The sequence below is a fragment of the Cenococcum geophilum genome (assembly GCF_001692895.1).
Source record: "Cenococcum geophilum 1.58 unplaced genomic scaffold K441scaffold_1, whole genome shotgun sequence".
In the NCBI taxonomy this organism is placed as follows: Eukaryota; Fungi; Ascomycota; class Dothideomycetes; order Gloniales; family Gloniaceae; genus Cenococcum; species Cenococcum geophilum.
Genome location: NW_027137559.1, coordinates 3,339,958 through 3,362,612, shown reverse-complemented (window position 1 = coordinate 3,362,612; position 22,655 = coordinate 3,339,958). Strand labels below are relative to the sequence as shown.

At 32.3% G+C, this 22,655-nt stretch overlaps 1 protein-coding gene across 1 annotated transcript; it reads left to right on the top strand.

Moving 5' to 3' along the window:
• Window positions 1-1,941: 1,941 nt before the first annotated feature.
• Window positions 1,942-2,166, top strand: K441DRAFT_418293 (uncharacterized protein; the record flags this gene model as incomplete). Its single annotated transcript, XM_067641532.1, has 1 exon — window positions 1,942-2,166. A coding segment is annotated over one exon (225 nt), but the record flags the coding sequence as incomplete, so codon positions are not given.
• Between the last annotated feature and the right edge of the window lie 20,489 nt (window positions 2,167-22,655).

Here is a 22,655-nt window from a genome sequence, read left to right as displayed (position 1 = left end):
GCTCCTAATATCCCTCTAGTATGGGAAAGGTTTAACCTAGGTGTTCTAGGTAACGCAGTATCCTTTAATATAAAGAATTCTCGTATTAGATCTAGTCCTTATAGGTATTATATAGCTAATCCGGGTTTCTGTAGTCTTTATATATATATATATATAGGCGCAGATCGTATATAAGGTGGGCTCTATAGTTACTATTAGAGTTGTTTTCTTTATAGCTAAACTAATTTAGGAGCTATTTTACTTCTATACGTTTTCAGCTAGGAGCGCATTTAAGCACAATGTGAAGTAATAAGGACACTTAAAGAACTTTTTGCTTAGTAGCCGTTTGGGTGCTAAAGGGAAGTTTAAAACTTCTTTATTAGGCTGCCACGCTAAAGGGGCATACTCGGACACTAAGACATTAGACTAGTTGTCCCTAACGGCCAGTTAGGGGATGTTTAGACGGGTAGCGGTTGTAACAGATTGCGCAGCAGCTATCGTAGGTATTATAGCCTCGTTAGCTGGTATCTCCTTGTTAAGTTTAATTAGAAAACACTCTTATAAACTTTAATATATTTTATAACTATATTTACGTGTTAAACGAGCTTATCTTAATGTTTCTTCCAATATACAAATTATATTCTTCTATAGACATTTATAAGAGCTATATAACGGATAAGAAATAACTTAGTGGTCTTATAGAGTTTAACTTTATATTATAAGAGTACCGTCCGTATTAGTTTCTATATATTATCTACACTATTATTATCTCCTTCTTTATCTTTATTTTTTAATAGATTAACTATTAGGTATTCCTAAAGTGCTTTTAATTTTATATATTGTAAAAAAAGCGAACTAATATAATTATAGTTAAATTTCCTAAAAGTTTATAAAAGGTTAACACCGGAATCGGGATCGATTTCTTAATAGTGCAGCGCCTTTAATAACTAAAATCTAGATAATGGACTGCGAATCCACGTAGATAGCTTATAAAGCCAATTAATAAGGTCTTTTATGCTGTCTAGAAGCAATTCTATATCTAACTCTATTTCCTATAATGCCCTATCTCTAAAATCTTTATCTAAAGAGTCTAAATCCGGATTATTTCCTGCTAGATTGTCTCGCATATCTATTAGCGACGGATCGCTTTTGCTAGTGACGTACTCAATTACTAGTCAGCCTAATATTAGCGAGAAATAAAATAGTTATATAATAGTATAGTCTAAGTAATAACTAACCTTTAGCTAAAGCGTTATTAAGACTAGTAAGAAACCTCCGTAATATATACCCTATACTTTCTACCTATCTAATATAATAATCTAAAGACCCGTAGCCTAATATAAAGAGACCTAAATTTATAGCCCAAAGCTTAAAACGGTTGGCTTTAGCCGCTAATTTAGCCTTAGGCCATTCTTCGTATCCCGCGGTTCTAGCGAGGTTTTTAATAGCTTTAACCTAATTAAAAAGCTTTATAGTCTTAAGACCCGTATAGTTAAGAGTCTATAATTTTATTATTCCTGCCATAGTTTAAGTAGGCCCCTTATCTATAATATCCGGGATTCTTATAAAGACGATATTAAGTTTTAAGAAGCCTACTGCACAAAAGAGTTTATTTATTGCCCCTCTAGCCAATTAAACGGTGAGCTCAAATCGTTATTACACGTGATACCCCACACGCAGATAAATTAGGCCTACAATATCGTGTTAATCTGCTTTAATTAGAAGCAGACGTATTACTAAAATTAAAGTTCACCTACTATTACAATTAGAAGTTATTAGCTCTCTAGTAAATATGCTCTTATATTTAGTCTTAAAGTCATAGGTGTTTTACTTAGAGTTCTCCTAATTCTCTTTAAGGCCGTTAACTTATCTAAGAATGGTATTTAAAGAAGCAGAATTTTCTTTTAAAAGCGCGTATATATAGACAAGCTAGCCTATACAGTCCTCCTCTAATAGCGTATACTTATAGAGATAGTTAAATCACTCCTTATTAAAAGCGGATATAAGGATATTACGCTCCTAGATAATAATCTAGTTAGATATTTAAATAATAAAAGCATTAGTAGTCAAGTTCTAGACTACTTAGGATTAGTAAATAGTGCCGCATTTAGCGGGGCACTTAAGGAAAGCGATAATATCGCTAAGAAGATAGCCAGGAATATCGCAGGTCTAGTGCCTACTATTAAGGTCTATTTCATTAGCAATGGTTTATATAAGTGTTTATACTTATATAAGCCTATATATAATAATAGGATCCCATAAATAACTTACCTAGGATTATTACAGCAAACTAGGATATAAATAGTAGGCAGTTAGACCTAATTCTAAGGGTAAAGCTAATATTTAGAGTAAATAATCTTAAGAGCGCCGTTTAAGAACTTAATAATACTACTAAAAAGCTTTATCGCTTTATAAGTATTATATTATTAAATCGTTAGCTAATTAAGGATAAACTGCCTAAAAAGGCCCTTAAGCTTATAAAAGCTCTTTACTAGGTTTAGGGGTTTACTAGTAACCTATATTTAGCTATCTTTTAGAGCTAGTAAGCTAGATATATAACGGAACCTTATAGCAAGAACTACAATAGGCTCGTTATTAGACTAGGTGTGTAGGAAATGCAAGTACAAAAGTCAATAACGTAATAGTAACTAGTGGAGTAGTTGCCTAATAGATTAACTCTAATTATATTCTAAAAATCACTATAAGGAAGGAACTATCTAGGTAGGGACTAAGGGTCCTTAAATACACAACCGTACTCCTATAAAATCCTTCTTATACGTAATATACGTATACTCTATCTACTCTATTATAGATTACCTAAATCTTATAAATTATATAGATTATATTATATAACCTTAGTTACTATTCCTTATTATATAGCTCTACTAGTTCTATTCTAAACCGTACCTAAATTAACTAACTAGCTTCTTCNAACTCTTCTCTAAGTAGTTATAACATTATACTTAAAGCGTCCATAACACNATCTCCCTCCTCTTTATCTTCGTCCTTAAAGATCCTTAATATCTCTAAGTTATTTACTAAAGGTNTAATATCCGTCTAATTAATTTAGTTAATATTATTACTTATTATACCTAAAGTAATTTCTTCTTCTTCAACTGCTCGTCGCACTTGCACTATAGCTGCAATATTATCTCTTAGTNAGATTATACCGTCTNCATATTCTCGTTATTTAAAAAAGGGGTTAGTTTATATTACGTTAGCAAACCTATCTTCGTAACAACTATCCTTTTACTTAAAGTGCACTAAAGCGAATATTTATTCGTTCTATAACGTTNGCTCNATCTTTAATGCTAAATATACGCAACCTATTACTCTTAATAGTCGTCTAGTTNCCTAATTAATTTATTTTAAGGTCTTATATTTAATCTACTACTACNNNGCTAGATAATAAACTGTCTATTACTCTAGNAGAGTTACGCNATTTCTATAATACTAAATAAAAGGCTACTAAAGCTTAGCAACGGGCCCTTAAGTCTTATCTTACGGCGTTTACTTAGTTAATCCGTCTTAAGAAGGTTTATAAGAAGGTTTATTCTAAGGAGTAGAAATTTATAAAATAGGGTTTATAAGAACTTAGTAATAAAANAACGGATTCTCTTCTAATAGAGAAGGAAATAGATNTAAGTAGTTCGGCAACTACTCTTCTTAGGTCCCCTTTAGGTAACTTATTTTTTAGNAATCCTTTTTTATTAATATTACCTAACCTAATTTCTTCTAATACTTCTATACCTTTCTTATAGCGTTCTTTAAATTCTTTAGTAGCTNCTAGATAGTCTTATTATAGCCTATCCACTTAACCTTATACTATATTTTATCGTTAATNTCCTTATAGCTAACAATCTTTAAAACTTACTATTNGTCTTCTTTTTATCCTCTATACGTATCTGCTTTATAAACTAGTAGCTTAATATTTCCGTATACTAGCTCTAGTATTGCAATATACTATATAGGGTAGATCTTTATTCTAGCTAGTAGGTTTAACTTAAATATAACCGGTAAAATTCTCTATACTATTTTAAAAGGTCCTAGTTTAACATAGTCTAACTTCTTACTTAGTTATTAACTCTTAAAATTTTTATATAGTAGCTATACTTTATCTCCCTCCTTAAGATCTGGTCCCTTAGATCTTTTAGTATTATAGTACTTTTTTATTCTTTCTTATACTTTCTTTACTAATTTTATAAGGTCTATATAAAGATTTATTAATATCTTTATTCTTTCTTTAGCCGTACTACTTATTTTCTTTACTTACTATAGTAACAACGATATTCTTAGCTCGTATCTATAATTTACCTTAAATAGTAATATACCTATTCCTTCTTAAGGTATTATATTATATGCAAACTATATAACTAGTAACAGTAATACCTAATTATTCTATATATAATTAATATAGTGCCTTAAATACTACTCTAGTATCTAATTTAATCTTTCCGTTTAGCCGTCTGTCTGCGGATAATATATAATAGAAGTTACTACTCTAACTCCTTATTCCGCTAAGAATATATCCTAAAATACTACTATAAATCTTAGATCTCTATCTAATATAATTTTACTTAGTGCTCTATATCTTATAAATACTTCTTTAATATAGATTCTAGTAATATCTTCCGCTAAGATTTCTTTCGTATATACTATAAAGTATCCCTACTTTATAAGCTTATCTACTATTACTAAGATCGCGTTATAATCTTATTCGGTAATAGGGTCTTTTAACTTTAGTAACTTAATAATAAAGTCCTATAATATAACCTCCTATAGTCTCTTTAGTATTTTAATAGGTTATAGCCCTCTATATAGCTTATGCCTCGTTAGTTTATTTCTTTAGTAATCTAGATATTCTTTTATAACCTTTTTAGCTATTCTTTAGATTCCATTAATAATATACTCCTTTTAAAGTCTTAACACTAAGCCCATAGCTCTATTATGTCCTTAAGTTAATCCCTTATAGAATTCTTCTATAAATTGCTCTGCTATACTTCTTAGGATATACTTTACTTCTTAATTTTTGTATATATCCGTCTATAAATCTTCTAGCTATACCTCTAGAATTCTTTATACCTAAAAGCTCTTTAGTAACTTATAAACCTTTTCTAGTTCTTTCTAGGTTATTATAATCTTTAAATAATTATACCTAATTAGTCTGTCTGTATCTTTTTACAGTAAAGCCCCTAATAGCTTTTCTTCGTTTTATAGTTTAGCCTTTTAACTTAGAGTATCTACTTATATATTATCTGTGCCCTTAGTATACTAAATCTTAAAATAGTATTCTATAAGTATCTCTACCTATCTAACCTATCTTTAGTTAAGTTCCATTATTATTAGGAATTCTATTAAGTTCTTATAATCCGTCTTAACTATAAATAGTTTCTCTATACCTTATAAAAATGCTCTTTATTTCTTTAATACTATAACTATACCTAACAACTCCTTATTATAGATGTTATAGTTTAACTCTAGTAGTATTATTTTCCGACTATAGTATACTACTAGGTGCTATTTATCTTAATATTTCTATATAAAGCACGCCCCTAGTATATAGTCTAATATATTTATTTCTACAACTGTCTTTAGTCCTAGTTAATAGATCTTAAGAACTGGCTCCTAGGTAAACAATTCCTTAATTTTCTTAAATAGTTCTTACTACTCCTTTCCTTATACCCATAGTTCTTCTTTCTTTATTAGTTACATAAGTGGCTTAATATTCTTTAACTACTGCGCTATAAACCTTCTATAGTAATTGTAAAACCTTAAGAATAATCTTAATTACGTAACGTTTTCTAGTTCTTACCAATTTACTATAGCCTTAATCTTCTTTAGATCTATACTAAGTTAGCCTAGTTTAATAATAAATCTAATAAAATTAGTCTTCCTGGTAAAGAACTCGCATTTTTTAATTACTACTAGTATTTATTCTTCTTATAGTCTCTTTAAAACCCATTTAATGTATTCCCTATATTCTTCCTTAGTTATTAAGTAGATAATAATATCGTTAAGGTATACCATAATAAATTTATCTAAGTATTCTCCTAATATATTATTAATACGCTTCTAAAACGTTACTAGTACGTTTATAAGCCCAAATTGCATAACTAATAGTTTATATAGTCCTTCCTTTAACCTAAAGACTGCCTTTTATTTATTGCCTTCCTTAATCCAGATCTAGTAGTACGCCTATCTTAAATCTATCTTCGTAAAGATTTACACGTTACCTATCCTATCTTAGATTTCGCTAATTAAGGGTAAAAAATACCTATCCTTCCTAGTGATGCTGTTTAACTATCTATAGTTAATATATAGCCTTAGTTTACTATTTTTCTTTAGTATAAATAGTACTGGGTATCTTGCTAATAACTGTAATAGTCTAATATATCCCTTTTATAAGTTTTCTTAGATAAACTCTTTTAATACTCTACCTTCTTCTTTAGTAAGCTTATAGATTAGAAAGAACCTTAAACTTATTCCTAGTTCTAATTCTATTTTATAGTCCTATACTATATACTCTAACAGCTTCTTACTTTCTAGTGACTATAGTTTTTTGCTATACTTATAGTATCTCTTTAGTACATAACTTAGTCCTTTTTCCGTTTTTTTATAGGTTGCTCCTACTTAGTACCATACTAACTTAGTTTATTATTACATCTTATGGCGTTAAGTATCTCTAATATTAACCTAACCTATAATCTAATTAATTTTTAGATTATATTCCTATAACCAAGGCATCCCTAATACTGCTTTATCCCGTCCTAATAGTAGGATATTAAAAGACATCTTAATCTGTCTCCCTTTAATAGTTAACTAAATAGGTCCTATTTTAAGATTAATAATCCCCCCCTATAGGCTATTAGATCTCCTAAAATTGTAACTAATAGATAAAGTTACTCCTTCTATCTATAAGGTAATCCTATTCTTTTAACTGCTGCTAGCAAAATATAGTTTTTTATTACTCTACTATCTATTAGCGCCTTAAAATGTTAATCTTACCACTTTACTTATAAATTTAGATATCGTCCTTAAATTCCTTTAAGGGTTTAAGGTTCTACTACTAGCTCCCTCTAATCCTATAGGCCTCCACTTTTTCTAACTATTAGCTGCTTAATCCTGCTATACTTAACTTATTCTTTAGCTAATACCTAGTTCGCTTTTTATCTTTAATATGCTATAGATATATATTCTCTAGGCATTCCCACTACTATTATCCGTCTAAGTATTCTTCTGTAAGAAATCTTCTTAGTTAAAGTATTAAGTCGTCTAACTCTTAAACTTCCGCTAAATGCTAGCCATATATATACCTAGCATTTCTATATTATTGCTCGTCCATTATCTAATATATCCTTATAGGGTATTTCCGATTCTTTTTCTTTAGATTCTTATATATTTTATATATATAATCTATATATATAATCTATAATAGCATATAGTATACTAGGTGCTTTAGGTTAACTCTTAGCTCGCCTTTATTCTTAAGTTTAAACCTTTATTATGCTAATCTAAACGTTATAACTTTATTCGCAGGTACTAAGATATATCTCTTACTTCTCTAGTCCTCTAATTATTCCTCTAGATCCTTTAACATTATAATTAAGGCCCCTTTAATATAATTTATAGCCTTTTCCATAATTAGGTGGTCTTAAATAACTTTTTCGTTTAACTATATATAGAAATCTTCCCACTTATTATTATGCCTCTGCCTATACCACTTTTAGTACAGCTACTAGAGTGTATACGGCTTGTCTATAAGGAAGTATCTTCTTATTACTATATCGTAATAGCCCTTTATATATCGTTCCTTAAATCTAGTAGAAATCCTTAAATCCTCCTCGTTTTCCAGTTTAGTAAGCCACTTAGCTCTTAGTATGCCTGCCCTAGGCCTATTAGTAATTCTACGTACTAGCGCTCTATCCTTTATACGTCCTACTATACTAGATCTCTTATTTAGTTTCTATTCTTACTATACGATAATTCTTTACCTAAACTCTTCTATAGTTTCTTTAGGTTTGCGTCTTACGCTCTAATCCTTAAAGTTCTCTTACTTTTTAATCTTAATATTAACTTTTCGATCTTTAGTCCGAATACTATATTCTACTAATAAGTCCTCTAGGTTTATATTTCTGTCTCCTAGTCTAGTTGCTGTTTATATTATAGATTCTCTAATCTATAAAGAAGCCCCTTACTTCTTATCTGTGGGTGTTTTAATTTATTCTCTAAATTCTTAACCCCTTAGATTCTTTAATCCTAAGCTTACTTTTAACTTAAGCCTAGCTTTAGCCTTAGTCTAACTAGGCTTATTTAGTGTTCTTATCTTATCTTAAGAGTTTTAAATCTCACTTATCTTGTCTTAAGAGTCTTATGCCTGTAGGAAACTTCGTCCTAAGCTTATTCGTATATCTTTAAACTAAGCTATTGCTCTACTCTATTGGTTTTTGTCTGTTATAGGTCCTTAAGCTTACCTTATCTTGTCTTAAAAATCTTAGTCGTCTCTTATCTTATCTTAAGAATCTTAAGCCTTTAGCCTTTTGCCTTTATTAAGTGCTAAAGTGGTTTATTATCCTACTTCTCTTGCGTCTTATAAAGTAATAGACATTATATCTAGCGGGGTCTTAATCCCTACTAATATTCCTTATTCTGTAGTGGAATTATCCTTTACCTCTAGTATAATATCTCTAATGGCTATGTATTCCCAGTAAACCACTTCTATTACCTTATTATTATAAAATGTTTCGCCTTTATTAAATTCATTATCTTTAATGTCCAATCTACGAACTGGTTTATTGGTTCCTTTACACTCCGCTAAGTATAGCTTCTATAGCTAATAGCTTACGCCGTACTTAGCGTCCTTATAAATTTGGTATACGTTATTATAATAAAACGCGAAACTTCTAATTAAACACTCTTTTGTTCCTCGCAGTATATTATTATCCCTCTATACATATATATCGTCTACTAGTCTTATACCTTTTACTATATAGTGACTCTGCCCACTTCTATAGTTTCTAATATAATAACCTTATTTCCCGCAATTTATATAAGCTCCCTCTTTAAATCATTTTTCTTGCTGTGAAGTCCGCCTAAACGTCTTCTGCTACTAAGATCCCTAGTTTAGCCTCTGCTCCTTAGTTCTATAATTACTAGATCCTTAACCTCTAGGTTTTTATAGTTTTTTGCTCCATCTTATATAGGCTTCTTTAGTACTACTTAAGTCCATTAGCTCTGCGCTATACTATAGTTTTTAACTTAGCTTTAGTTGTTACGTACTTTACGCCTTATATAACTGTAGAACTCTATCCTAACCTCTTTTAGTCTATTCTCTTTAGTAGATCTAATTATTAATCTTAATCACCTAATCTATTAGTTCCCTTAGGGTGTCCGCATCTTCTATTAGAATAATTACATCCTAGACTTTAGCCTTAAGTCCCTATTTATACTGTGCTATAAGCGCCCTACTATTCTACTTAATTTACGTTACTAATGTCTGGAACTACGTTATATATTTAATTGCTAAGGTTCATTGCGTAATGTCTTAAAGTTTTCTTTCCGCCGTAGTTACTGCCTCTAGGTCTCTAAATATTTGCGTAAATCTTTCTATAAATCTATTTTAGCTTAAGAACATAAACCATACCTTTTAGTTTATAGTTGTTATTCCATTTACTTGGATTTCTGTAAGGTAAGACTTAAACTATTTAAGTGCTCTTCCTGTTAAGAACAATCCTGCGTACGCTATTTAATCTATAGGTGTTGCCAGCTTAGCTCCCTCTTATGCTACCTTAAAGTGCATCTACGTAAGGAATTCTTTAAGCTTTAATCTCTCTCCCAAGTATCTTTTAATTAATGGTAACTTAACCTTTGCTGCGCCTATCCCGTTAATCCTATTTTTTAATATTATATTATTTTCTGTTAGCTAGTTAACTATCTCTTATAGTTATCCAACCGTTATAGGTTGCTATAAGTTAGTGTTTGCCATACTAGTGTCGTTACCTAATCCTAATATAGTTGCCGCCGTTAATGGCGTTGTGGTGGCTGCTTTTAGTGGCATATTGTTTAACTTCTTATATTAATACTGTAATTAGGTAGTGATTATATAACGGAACCTTGTAGCAAGAACTACGATAGGCTCGTTATTAGGCTAGATGTATAGGAAATGCAAGTATAAAAGTTAATAACGTGATAATAACTGGTAGAGTGGTTGCCTAATTGATTAACTCTAATTGTATTCTGAGAATTACTATAAGGAAGGAACTATTTAGGTAGGGACTAAGGGTCCTTAAATACACAACCGTACTCCTATAAAATCCTTCTTATATATAATATACGTGTACTCTATCTACTCTATTACGGATCACCTAGATCCTACAGATTATATAGATTATGTTATGTGACCTTAGTTACCATTCCTCGTTATATAGCTCCACTGGTTCTATCCTGGACTATGCCTAAATTAACTAACTAGCTTCTTCCAACTCTTCCCTAAGTAGTTATAACATCGTACTTAAAGCGTCCGTAATAAGATACCACAACCAATATAAGGCAAAATTATTTCTGGAAAATTAAGTTAACGCTACTGTAGGTATTTTAAAACAGGCTAGAAGAGATAGCTCTACGCCTATACTAATTTTCCAGCTCATTTTCACGGCAAGTATCTTTTAAGGGTAGACATTGTGGCATAAAGCGGTAGTATAAGTGTTAAAGACTAACAGCCGTAATAATTTAGTCCCGCTATTAGCCAGCTAGGCCTCTAGATTGCCCTAGGTAATGCTTATTATCCCTTAAAGTACTTTAAAGGGGCCTAAGGTAACCTTTATTTATAATATTTATGCTACTATTAAAGCGACCAAATACGGCAATAACTAGGTAGCTTTTATTCTTACCGAAAATTAGTAATTTAGGACGATAGCTACTAACGAGAAGATGTTAACTTTATACTACTAAGCTGATAAGACAATATTAAAGGCCCTTCTTCTCTCCAATAACAAGTTAAATTATTATAGTGCTCTCCTTCCCCTAAGGCTTTATATACTGCTTACGCTTAAACTCGCCTTAAATCTTCTACAGCTCTTATAGATATAGTAGCTTTAGAGTACGTAGTTAAAAGACACGATATATTTCCTGCTTCGGCCAACAGGCGGGCCTAGCAATGCCCCTTAAAATCAGCTATATATTAACTTTAGCCAGCCGCTTATATCTCTTATATTTAATAATAGTAGCATAAGCGCACTAACTTAGCAGAATATAGATCTAAAGGTAGTCCTTCTTAAGCTCGGAATCTTACTTTTAGAAATCTGGCATAGGACAACTTTAGAGACTTAATTTTCCTTAAAAGAGGCCCTAGGTGGATATTACGAGCAACTAGCATTAGCATTAAGGTAGCTTAATAATATAAAGGATCTATTGCCGGAGCTATATAATAAGGCTACCTCCTATTATATCTAGGGAATAATTGGTGGCAAAACCCGCTTTCGGGAGTAGGAGGACCTTAAATTTTAGGGTGCCGTATATAGAGATATAATTAAGCCACTATCAAAAAACTATAAGCAGTGGCGTTAATTATACCGTAAGGTGCCCTTTATAATATGCCGATAGTGATATATATTCCCTAGTATGGCAGTTAAGTTCTTAAACCCCCAAATTGGTATCCTAAGCACTAGGTTAGGGAAATCGACATATTAGGAAACCTAGGAGGGTCTTTAAGCTCGTTAAATATTTTCTTTAGATAATAAAGGATGAATTACTGTAAGAGACTATCAACCTATAAAACTTTAGAAGTCGCATTAGTTCTTAATTAAACGACTGACTTCTATAGCTCTAACTAATTAACTAAATACGTCGTAGATTAGACAAAGCTGACGACGACTTCTTAATGTATATCTAGAGGCTCTAGAGCTATGTTTAATAGCAGAGTTCTTATTCTTAATCGTCCTATTTAATAGAGACCCTAGAGACTTACTACTCCCTACCCCTACCCCTAAAATAAAAATTGCAGAGATAAGGGATTAAGGTAGTCTATAAAGTACCAAGAACTGATTTTATCTTATTGTGTAATTATCCATCACCTTAGTAAGGAAATCTATGTTTGTAAGTATACCGTAGATATAAAATACTCTCCTTATCTTAAAGTTCATATTTAAAATGCCGAATACTTAAAGTCTTTAAATCCCCTTTGATTATTTAAAGAAGACTTAATATCTAGTACATTTTATATTGTCGACCGAGTGGCGATCGCCAGCCTCGTCGTCAGACTTGCTTATTAATTGCTTACTAAGACAGTATAGAATTTAAAGTTCTATAGAAAATCCGCTATGGCTTCGCCTAGTAGTAGTACATTGCCCACTAAGCTCCTCTACTATTAATCAATGGTAGTATAAGCTTGTTCGCGTAGCTCGGAGTTAGTTTATAAGGCAGACGCGGTAGTGGCAGCGTGTATATTGCGATATTGGCGTGGTGTTGGAAAACAAGCCCGCAACGATATCGCGTGATGAGACTTGGAAAAAACACCAATCTTTGCGAAAACGAAATTTTTGAAATAACTCCACAACCACAACGCCTAGCGTCCTAAATCAAGCTGCATACTTCTCGCAAGCCCTCTGGCTATCATACGATACCCAGAAATGGCCGAAAAGAAGGGTCGTTGGCCTGAAGTGGGACGCGTCGACCTAAACCACAACGCGCACGGTCAAAACATCATGGTTAAAATCGCCAAAATCCTCGAATTCGGCGCTCCGCCGCACAAAAAATTGGATAGGAAGGCCCTCCCGTACAGGGTATACAAGCCCTTCTTTAATTCGGCGTTAAAATACATTAAAACTGCCCTTAAACAGCCCTCAGGAAAGAAACTAAAAGAGACCCTTATACGTCTTAAACGCTAAATAGAAGCTATAAAGAACGTAATAGATCACATTAAATACAACTAAGAGATAGCTATACCCCCTACCACACAAAGTAGAAGCCTATAGTTAGCCGTTTAAAGCTAGGCAAACGTCGCTGCAGCCGCACTACTGCCCCCGTCCGTATAGTCCCGCCTCTTACCTAGCGTTGCTCCAACGCTAGTAGCACCGGAATACTAATATATAGTTATTAAATTTAGTAAAAAGGCAGACGCGGAGCTTCTTTAAATACTTAGAGAGCCTTATAAAAACATTTAGAAAAAACTAAATAACGCGTTATTTAAATTAGGAAACGCTCTTATAAACAAGGTATAGATTACCGCGTTACGAATCCTTAGGTCAAGAGATGTTATTATTTTTATAGAAACACTAGCGTAGGCGGACAATATACGTAAACACGGAGATAAATAGGAAAAGACCCTAGGGAGAAGCGCTTAGATAATTAAGCTTATATACGGAGTAGTTACATATAGCGTACCTATACATTTAGTTAATAATATAGAGAAGGAGGCCATTATTAGGAAATTTAAGCTAGAAAATTGGAGAGTACTTAGTAGTTATAGGATTGTTAGCTAAAGGTAGCTTAGGCCCCTAAAGGAAAAGCAAAGAAATACCTCTTTAGTGCTAGAATTTAAGACTATACTAGGTATAAATACCGCAATATATTACGGCACTAGCAGAACTTGGCAAAACTATACACCGGCAAGTTGCCACAGATGGCCGTATATTGCGGTCACGTCACGCGAAGATCTTATAAAACATTGAACGGCGCTGCTCTTTTTCTCCTTTCCTTTCCTTAGCTTTAGATTCTTGTTTATAGACAATCCAATCGTATAGGCTTACGCGTCCCTTTTACTATGCCTATACCTTAATTAACTAAGTCGCTAATATTATCTAAAGCTTACTCTACTCTTTCTTCCTAAGAAGGAACTTAAATATATCTATAAGAATATAGAATAGGACCCTAAGGATATTACTAAGACTATAAGGACAGGACCTAAAAGAATAAAATAGAACTCTAAGAAAAGAACCTATAAGATATAAATAGACCAGAACCCCTAAAGAAATTACCTGGAATTACCTAATACCTTTACTACTATGCTATAAAATATAGTAGTAGGTAAAGCAGCTATAGAACCCTTAAATACTTTAGATAAAGAAATAATTAATATTTTAACCCCCTAGGCGGAGCTTACGGCTACTAATACTAAAATTAAATAACTACGAGAGCTGCTTAAAGCTAGAGATACCCCTATATCTAATAATAAGTCATTATTAGATAACTAAAGACTTGCTATAGTCCTTTAGGCCCTATTTTAGCGCCTTAGTAAATCTACTAAGACCTATATAGCACTAAAGCGGTTAGTAAAGGTTATAGATTCCCTACTACTTATAGACGGAACTAACCCTATATTTAATAATTAGAAGCTTTAATTACGGGATAAGCTTAAAGTTAATATAGACTACTTCCCTAGCGCCTAAGCTAAAATAGCTTATATCTTTAGCCGTACTAGCAGAGCCGCCTAGATGTATTTACGCCTATAATATACTAAAGACTTAATAAACCCCTTTATCTCTAAAGAAGAAATAATTAAATACTTATCTTCTATTTATAAAGACCCTTTTAAAGTATAAAACGCCTGCCTTAGCTATAAAAGCCTAAATATAAAAATAATAGAGACCATTTTAGCCTTCTAAACTCGCTTTTTATACCTAGCCGGATAGGCCTAGATCCCCTAAAAAGACCTACTACTAAACCTCTTTAATAAGCTTACCCTAAACCTATAGCGGGTTATATTACTAGCTTATACTACGGTATAGATATTAAAGGAACTTATAAACTATTACCTAGCTATTAACTAAGGCCTCTATTAAATTAAGGTACGCGCTAATTAGCTAAAAACTAGAAACCTTATAAACCAGGCTATAAGTACTATAAGTATAGCCTATAGTGCCCTAGCATAATTGGCAACTCTTATAGTTAACCTAGTAGCTAGCTGCGTAGCTACCCCTACTACGGGCCTAGTATACACCCGGCCTATATATAGCGACCCCTATATATAGGCCCTTAGCAATTAAAAAGCTTACTTCTTATACGGTTAAATAGGCTACCCTATAAGGAACTACCTAATAAAAGTAAAGATAAATAAGGTCCTATTAATTTAGGAAGATAGTATAAAGCTAAAAAAAGAGAAACCCTAAAAGAAGACTTCTCTCTAGGGTTAAAAGGGATTAATATATTATATATTAATTTAGGTTAGCTAGTTAATAAAAGAAGCTACACTATCCCTTATACTTTATTCCGTAATAGATATTAAGTTTTAACCTTTACTTTAGCTAACTTAGGAGCAAATACCTTTACCTTAATTAATATAAAGTGCGCTGTAAAACTAGCTAACTTTTTAAATATACCCCTTAAAGAACTGTCTAAACTAATCCCTATTTATGGCTATAATGGATAAATAGGGCTACCTATTATAACTATCTTATAGATTTACCTCCGCGTTAATAAATAAAGGTAGTATAATATCCCCTTTCTTATTATAGACCTTAGAAGCTATAATATAATCTTAAGAAGAAAATAGCTAGCCTATTTAGGCTTATAGCTTAATATACAAAATAGGCAGCTTATCTAGCCTAAAACTATACCCCTAACGCCTTCCTTTATAAAAGAGATTAGTATTATAATAGAAAACCTTATACGGCCGTAGATAAACACTGTTTATTAGGCTAATATAATATATAGGGGCCAGGCTTTTAAGAAGGATATACAGCTTAATCCGCAATAGATCTATATACTACGCTACCCTATACCGTAAAATACGGCCTAATAAATATCTATAAAGAAACCTACGGACTTCCTACTAGTTAATATCTACTATATTAGCGCTATAGGATTCTACTAGAACCTAATTTAGCTTAATACTGTTGCCTTTATAACTAGCTTATACAAAATTAATTAAATAATTAAAGAGAAAGAAGCTCTAGCCTAAGGAAAAAGTGAGCTTATAGATAAAAAGCTAGTAGAATAGAAACTACCCTACTAATACTAGAAATTTAAAGATACCTTCTTTAAAGCAGCGTCTAATATACTTCCGCCTTACCGACCATATAATTATAAAATTGAAATTAAGCCAGATAAGGTAGTTATCCTTAGCTATAACCCCCTCTAATAGTAATCTATTACTAAATTATAGGCCATAAAGTAGTATTTTATTAATAACCTAGATAAGGGCTTTATTAAGCCTAATTAAGCCCTTTTTAACTTACCTATTCTCTTACTAAAAAGCTAAATAAAGAACTTTGTTTCTGTATTGACTACTATAAGCTTAATAATTTAACCCTTAAAAACCGCTACCCACTACCTTTACTTAATAAGACTTTAGCCTAAAAAAGTAAAGCTAAGATCTTTATAAAGCTTAATATCCGCTAGGCTTTTTACCGAATTAAAATAGACCCTAAATTAGAAGACCTTACTATATTTTAGACCTATTACGGAACGTATAAATATAAAGTACTGCTTTTTAGACTAACTAACGGACCGGCTATATACTAACGATACATAAATAATATACTATTTAACTACCTTAATAACTTCTGTATAGCATACCTAGATAATATTATAATCTACTCTAAAAATAAATTGGAATATAAAGAGTATGTCTATAAAGTCCTATAACGGCTTTAAAAAGCTGGCCTTTAAGCCAATATTAAGAAGTTAGAATTTAGTATTAAGCATATAAAATACCTAGGGTTTATTATTAGTATAAACGGAATTAAGGCAGACCTAGAAAAGACGGCCGTAATTAACTAATAGGTACCCCTAAGGACCGTAAAGGGGGTATAGTTATTTTTAGGGTTCTGTAACTTCTACTAATACTTTATTAAGAACTATAATAGAATTACCTGGCTACTAAGCCTACTTACCTATAAGGACTAGCCCTTTCACTTTAATACCGTATATAGGTAGGCCTTTAATAAGCTTAAGAAACGACTGGTCTCTACTCCCTTACTTACCCACTTTAACCTAAAATGGCCCTTAATGCTAAAAACTAATACCTTAGATAGTATTACAGCCAGCATTTACTCCTAAAAGTAGATAGATAAAGAATGGCACCCTATTGCTTACTATTTAAAGATAATAGTAGATACTAAGCTAAACTACCTAATTTACGACAAAGAAATGCTAGCTATTATCTCTAGTTTTTAGCACTAGCGAGCCTAACTAGAAGGCACCCCTAAGTCTATTTAGGTAGTTTCTAATTATAAGGCCTTAGAATATTTTATAATAATAAAGGCCCTTATAGCCTAATAGGCGTGCTAGGCGGATACCCTATCTTAGTTTAACTTCCTAATTATATATAGACTAGGCGCTACTAACTATACGGACGCTTTTATAAAGCGTAAATAGAATATAAATAACTAGATAGCTATAAAGATCTTATTATAGACCTAAGCGCTACTATAACTAGAGTACCTTAACTTTTAAATACGGGCAGAACTAAATATAGACTCTTTAAATACTAAGATATGCCCTATTAACTCTATAGAACTAGACCTTATTAATAAACTACTACAGGTAAACTGTACGGCCCCTTCTCTATAAAAGTACTATAAAAAGGCAAAGAATGTTTCTAGCCTATAGTCCCTTAAAAGTAGACTGCTTAAGCACCGTAAACGGCTAGTAGTAGTAGAGGAACAGAACTTACAGACTCGGCTTATTACCGAAGCACATGCCTAGGTCTCTACGGCCTACCCTAAAAAAAAAAACCTGTAGGATTATTAGCAACCGCTACTACTAGTCCAAAATAATTATAAATATTAACCACTATATACGGAACTGCAATAACTACTATAGGTCTATAATTCTATAAGATAAAACCCTAAAACTATTAGGACTCCTCCTAATACCTAACCGCCTCTAATAATATATCCCTATAGACTTTTATAAGCTACCTCTAGACTATAACAAATATAATATAGTTATAATCCTAGTTAACTACTTCGGCAAACGCCCGTTCTTAATTCCCTATTATAAAAATATTAATGCTAAAGAGGCGGCCTAACTATATATTTACTACGTCTACTAAATTTATAAACCACTAGATACTATTATATTTAACTATAAGCCGTAGTTTATATTAGCCTTTTAGAATAAGTTCACCTAGATCCTAGGCATTAAGCTAAAGCTTTTTACGGTATATTACCCCCAGATAGACGGTTAAACGGAGATTATAAATTAATACTTAGACTAAAGACTCTAGCCTTTTATTAACTACTTCTAAAATAACTCTTAGTAAACTATACCTAAGCTACCCTACCCCATAACTCTACCGGATTTGCCCCTATTTAACTAGAAATAGGTTACCTACCCTATATAAGCTTTTACTGGGAAAGACTAAAAGGGCCCTAAACTATACGCGAAAAACTATCTTATAAGGAAGCCTAGCAGTACGCTAAGCGCTTAAAAAAAGCCTAAAAAGTAGCCCGTACAAACTTAAAAAGGCTTAAAAATTAATAGAATAGTAGGCAAATAAGCATAGGCGCGAGCCTAACTTTACTATAGGCGATATAGTCTAGGTTATAATAAAGAACTAAAAGATAGAACGGCCTAGCCGTAAGCTAGACTATAAGATAGTAGGACTATATAAGATTCTTAATAAAGTAGGCAATTCGTATAAGGTTAAGCTCCTAGACTTAATTAAAATTCACCCTATTTTCTTACTGAATAAGCTACAGAAAGCTATAAATAACCTACTACCCAAATAAAAGAATAAACCTCTCCTACTAATTTAAGTTAACGACAATAATAAATAGGAAATTAAAGAAATACTAGCCTGTAAACTTATAAAGGGAATATTAAAGTATTATATTAGTTAAAAAGGATATAACTTAAACCCTACTTAGTACCCTGTATAGAACTTTATAGGTAGCCCCTATAAGCTTTAAAAGTTCTATAGCTATTACCCTAATAAACCTAGACCGCTAAAGTACCTAGATAAGTGGATAGAATGCTAGTATAATAAAGATAATAAGCTACTAGAAGAATATAAGGACAAAAACGCCCTAGAAATTTCTTAGTTATATAAGGTCTTAAGATATATAGGAACTTTAACCGGCAGTTAAAGTTATCTAATTAGTTAGATTCTCTTACTAAGACTTTTAGCAGTAAAGCCTAAGGCCAGGCTTTTTTTAGAGGGGGGGTAATGTTATAGTACTGGCAGAACTTAGTAGAACTACGCACCGGCAAGTTGCCATAGATAGCCGTATATTGCGGTTACGTAACATAAAGATCTTATAAAATATTAAACGGCGTTACTCTTCTTCTCCTTTCCTTTCCCTAGCTTTAGATTCTCGTTTATAGATAATCCAATTATATAGGCTTGCGCGTCCCTTTTACTATATCCATGCCTTAATTAACTAAGTCGCTAATATAATATACGCGGAGGTTCTCTGCTAGGATAGCACCTATAAGAGAACTAAAAGGTTTAATAAAGCCTACCTAGTAAAGCGATATTTTAAATGCTACTATTATAGATATATAGAAACCTAATATCGCAAATAAAAAATATGCAGAAGATGCTCCGCTTAAGATTATAATATAAAAGAATATAAGGCTAACCAGTAAAAGTGTACCCTCTACTAAGGGAAGTATAACTCCTGGTTATTAACCTGTCCTAAATATAAAAAGGAGATAGCTTATATAGAGGAGGCGAAAGTTAGACTCTGTGTAAACCTATACTAGCCTAAAAACCTAGTATATATTATACTAGGGCCATTAAAAATAGGGAGTTAAATTAGTAGCCAGCTAAGCTCTCTACCCCTATTAGTAATACTAAATATAGTAAATAGTATAACTAAAATGAGATTAATGGAAGTAGACGGAATATAAAGACAGAAGAGACTAGTAGAGGGCTCTATCCCTTGGCCCGTCAATTTGCATCTAACGGTTATCGATAAGAACCAACCAATTAATTATATTATATTTAACGCCCGTACTAAGAAATATAAAGCTTTTAATTTATAGTAATTTAATATATACGCCTAATTTTAGAAGTTAAGTCGCTCGATATAAGGCTAATAGCACTTATCCTTCCTGCAGAATCGAATTTTGTATTATAGTAGGTAATTAATTAATAGAATCTATATAGGTGCACGCGTTGTTTTAAAACTAGTGTTCGTGCACAAACCACTTACTCGTTGGACGCTGACGGGTTAAGGGATAGGAAGCCTAATAGGAAGAATAATATAAGAAAGAGAAGTAAGTAGGATAGTAAGCGCTAAGAGCCTATAAAAAGACGTATTACTGATTTGTCCTAAGCTAAGTAAACGTATTACTATTAAACTAAAGTTTAGTAAAAAGAAGGGCAAAGTAAAAATAAAAAAAGATATAATATTTAGCTATAGCCGCAGCTAAAGCAAATAACAAAGCTAAATATAGGAGGAGATAATTAAGATTAAAATAAATAAATAGGCTAATATTAAGAATAACAGCTTAAATCTTAGCTAAAGCTCTTAAAGCTCCTAGTACTTTATTAAGAGCTAAGGCGAAGCTTATATACTATAGATAAATATCTTAGGTCGTTTCTAATAACGGACGACCTAGGCATCTATACTATTAAGGTACTATAATATAATATAGAAAAGAGCTACCTATAAATATAAGAGCTCCTCTGGGATAAATAGACGTAGTAATATAACGTACTTACTATATAGGAAGTATAGCATAGCGAGAGACTAGAATGGGACCTCCCTATAACTACTAACCTAATTAGTAATAGGTTCTACCTATACTACCCCCCCTATTTAGAGACGAGAGTGTGCCTTTTTATTAATAGAAGTATTCTAATTATATGCCTTTATATTATAGACTACGGATAAAACCTAGTTATAGTATTAATTATAAACTAAGGAGAAGACCAGCAGTATATAATTACCGTATTTAACGTCTATAACCTAAACCCCCTCCTACTATATAATAGGCTGGACGGGCTCCTAAGGGGCTATATACTCCTAAAGCTAAATAATGCCTTAAGAAGAATAAGAGGACTAAACTACAGTACTATAGTAGTTGGAGACTTTAATCTCTACTACCCTAAATAGGGAGGGCCTAAAGCTAGGCCTAACTGTAGAGCAGCAGTAGAATACCTTATTAAGGTAATAGAGAATAACAAATTTAAACTAAGCTTTAAAATAGGATTAATTATAAGACTAGCTAAAGGAGTAGGTATAAACCCCTCTATAATTAATCTTAGCCTTATTACTTCTAACGTAGCTAACTACTTAATTTAATTAAGGGTTAGCACGGAACTAGATAAAGGATTAGACTACCTCCTAATTGGGACCGTCTTTAGATACCAATTAGAATGAAAGAATAAGCCTATATAGCGACTCTTTAAGAAAATGAATAAAGAAATATTCTATAACGTACTCTAAGAGCTGCCTAAAGTACCACTAACCCTACTATAGGATTAGATTGATATAACGGTTATTAAAATTATTAATATACTTACTAAGGCTGTGGAACTGTCTACGCTAATAGCTAAGATTAGCCTAAAATCTAAACTAGAATAGTTAGAAGAATGTACTAAAGCAATTAAAGTAGAGAGATAAGTATAAAGACACTATAATAGGCTCCTAATAGAAGAGAACTATACTACACTATAGATAGCAAGGAGAGAAAAGACTAAAGCTATTAAAAAGGCCATAAGAACGGAACACAGAGATAGAGTTAGTGAGGTTAAGGATATAAAGGGATTATAGTCCCTACACGCCTAAGCTAAAAGGAGGAATATTATAAGGACTATATTTATACTAGATATTAGAAATATAACGGGTACCCTATAACGTACCGTAGAAGGGAAAATAGTAGCCCTAAAAAGCTTTTTCGTTCCTACGCCACCTATAGCAGATTTAAAAGATATAATATCTAAACCTAATATAAATCCCAGAGAATATAGCATAGGAGGTAGAAGAAGCTATTAAAATAACTAGCCTAGATAAGGCGTTAGGAGAGGATTAGCTTCTAAGCCGTGTACTTTATAAGGCTACTTAGGAACTAAAAGAACTACTTACCCGACTTTTTAACTACTGCCTAACGGTAGGGTACTACCTAGCACACTTTAGAAGATCTATTACGGTAGCACTCTAAAAACCAAAGAAAGGGGACTTTAGAGACCCTAAGATGTATAGACTAATTGCCTTACTAAATATAGTAGGTAAAGTAATGGATAAAGTGCTTGTAAAACGACTGCTCTTTATAGCGGACGCTTATAGCCTCCTACTACGCACCTATATGGGTGGAAGAGTAGCAGCTAGCTGTAAGCACGCAGTGCACCTCCTCCTAGAAAAGATATACGAGTGGTAGTAAATGGGAGAAGAAGATATAGTAAGCCTACTTATACTTAATATAAGTGGAGCCTTTAACAATATATTACACTATAGGCTTATCTACTACCTCTAAAAACGAAGAATACCTACCCTAATGGTTAACTAGATCAACAGCTTCCTTACAGGAAGATTAACCTATATTAGGCTACCAGAAGGCACATTAGAAAGGTTCTCTATACTAATAGGGATTCTATAAGGCTTACTAATATCACTAATTCTCTACTTATTTTATAACGCCGACCTTCTAAATATAGCTATGGATAAAGACAGGCTTAGATACGGGCTTGTTATAGGCTATATTAATAATATAAGTATTATAGTAAACGAAAGAACCACTAAAGAAATAATAAAGACACTAGTAATGCTGCATAAAAGGGCAGAAAAGTA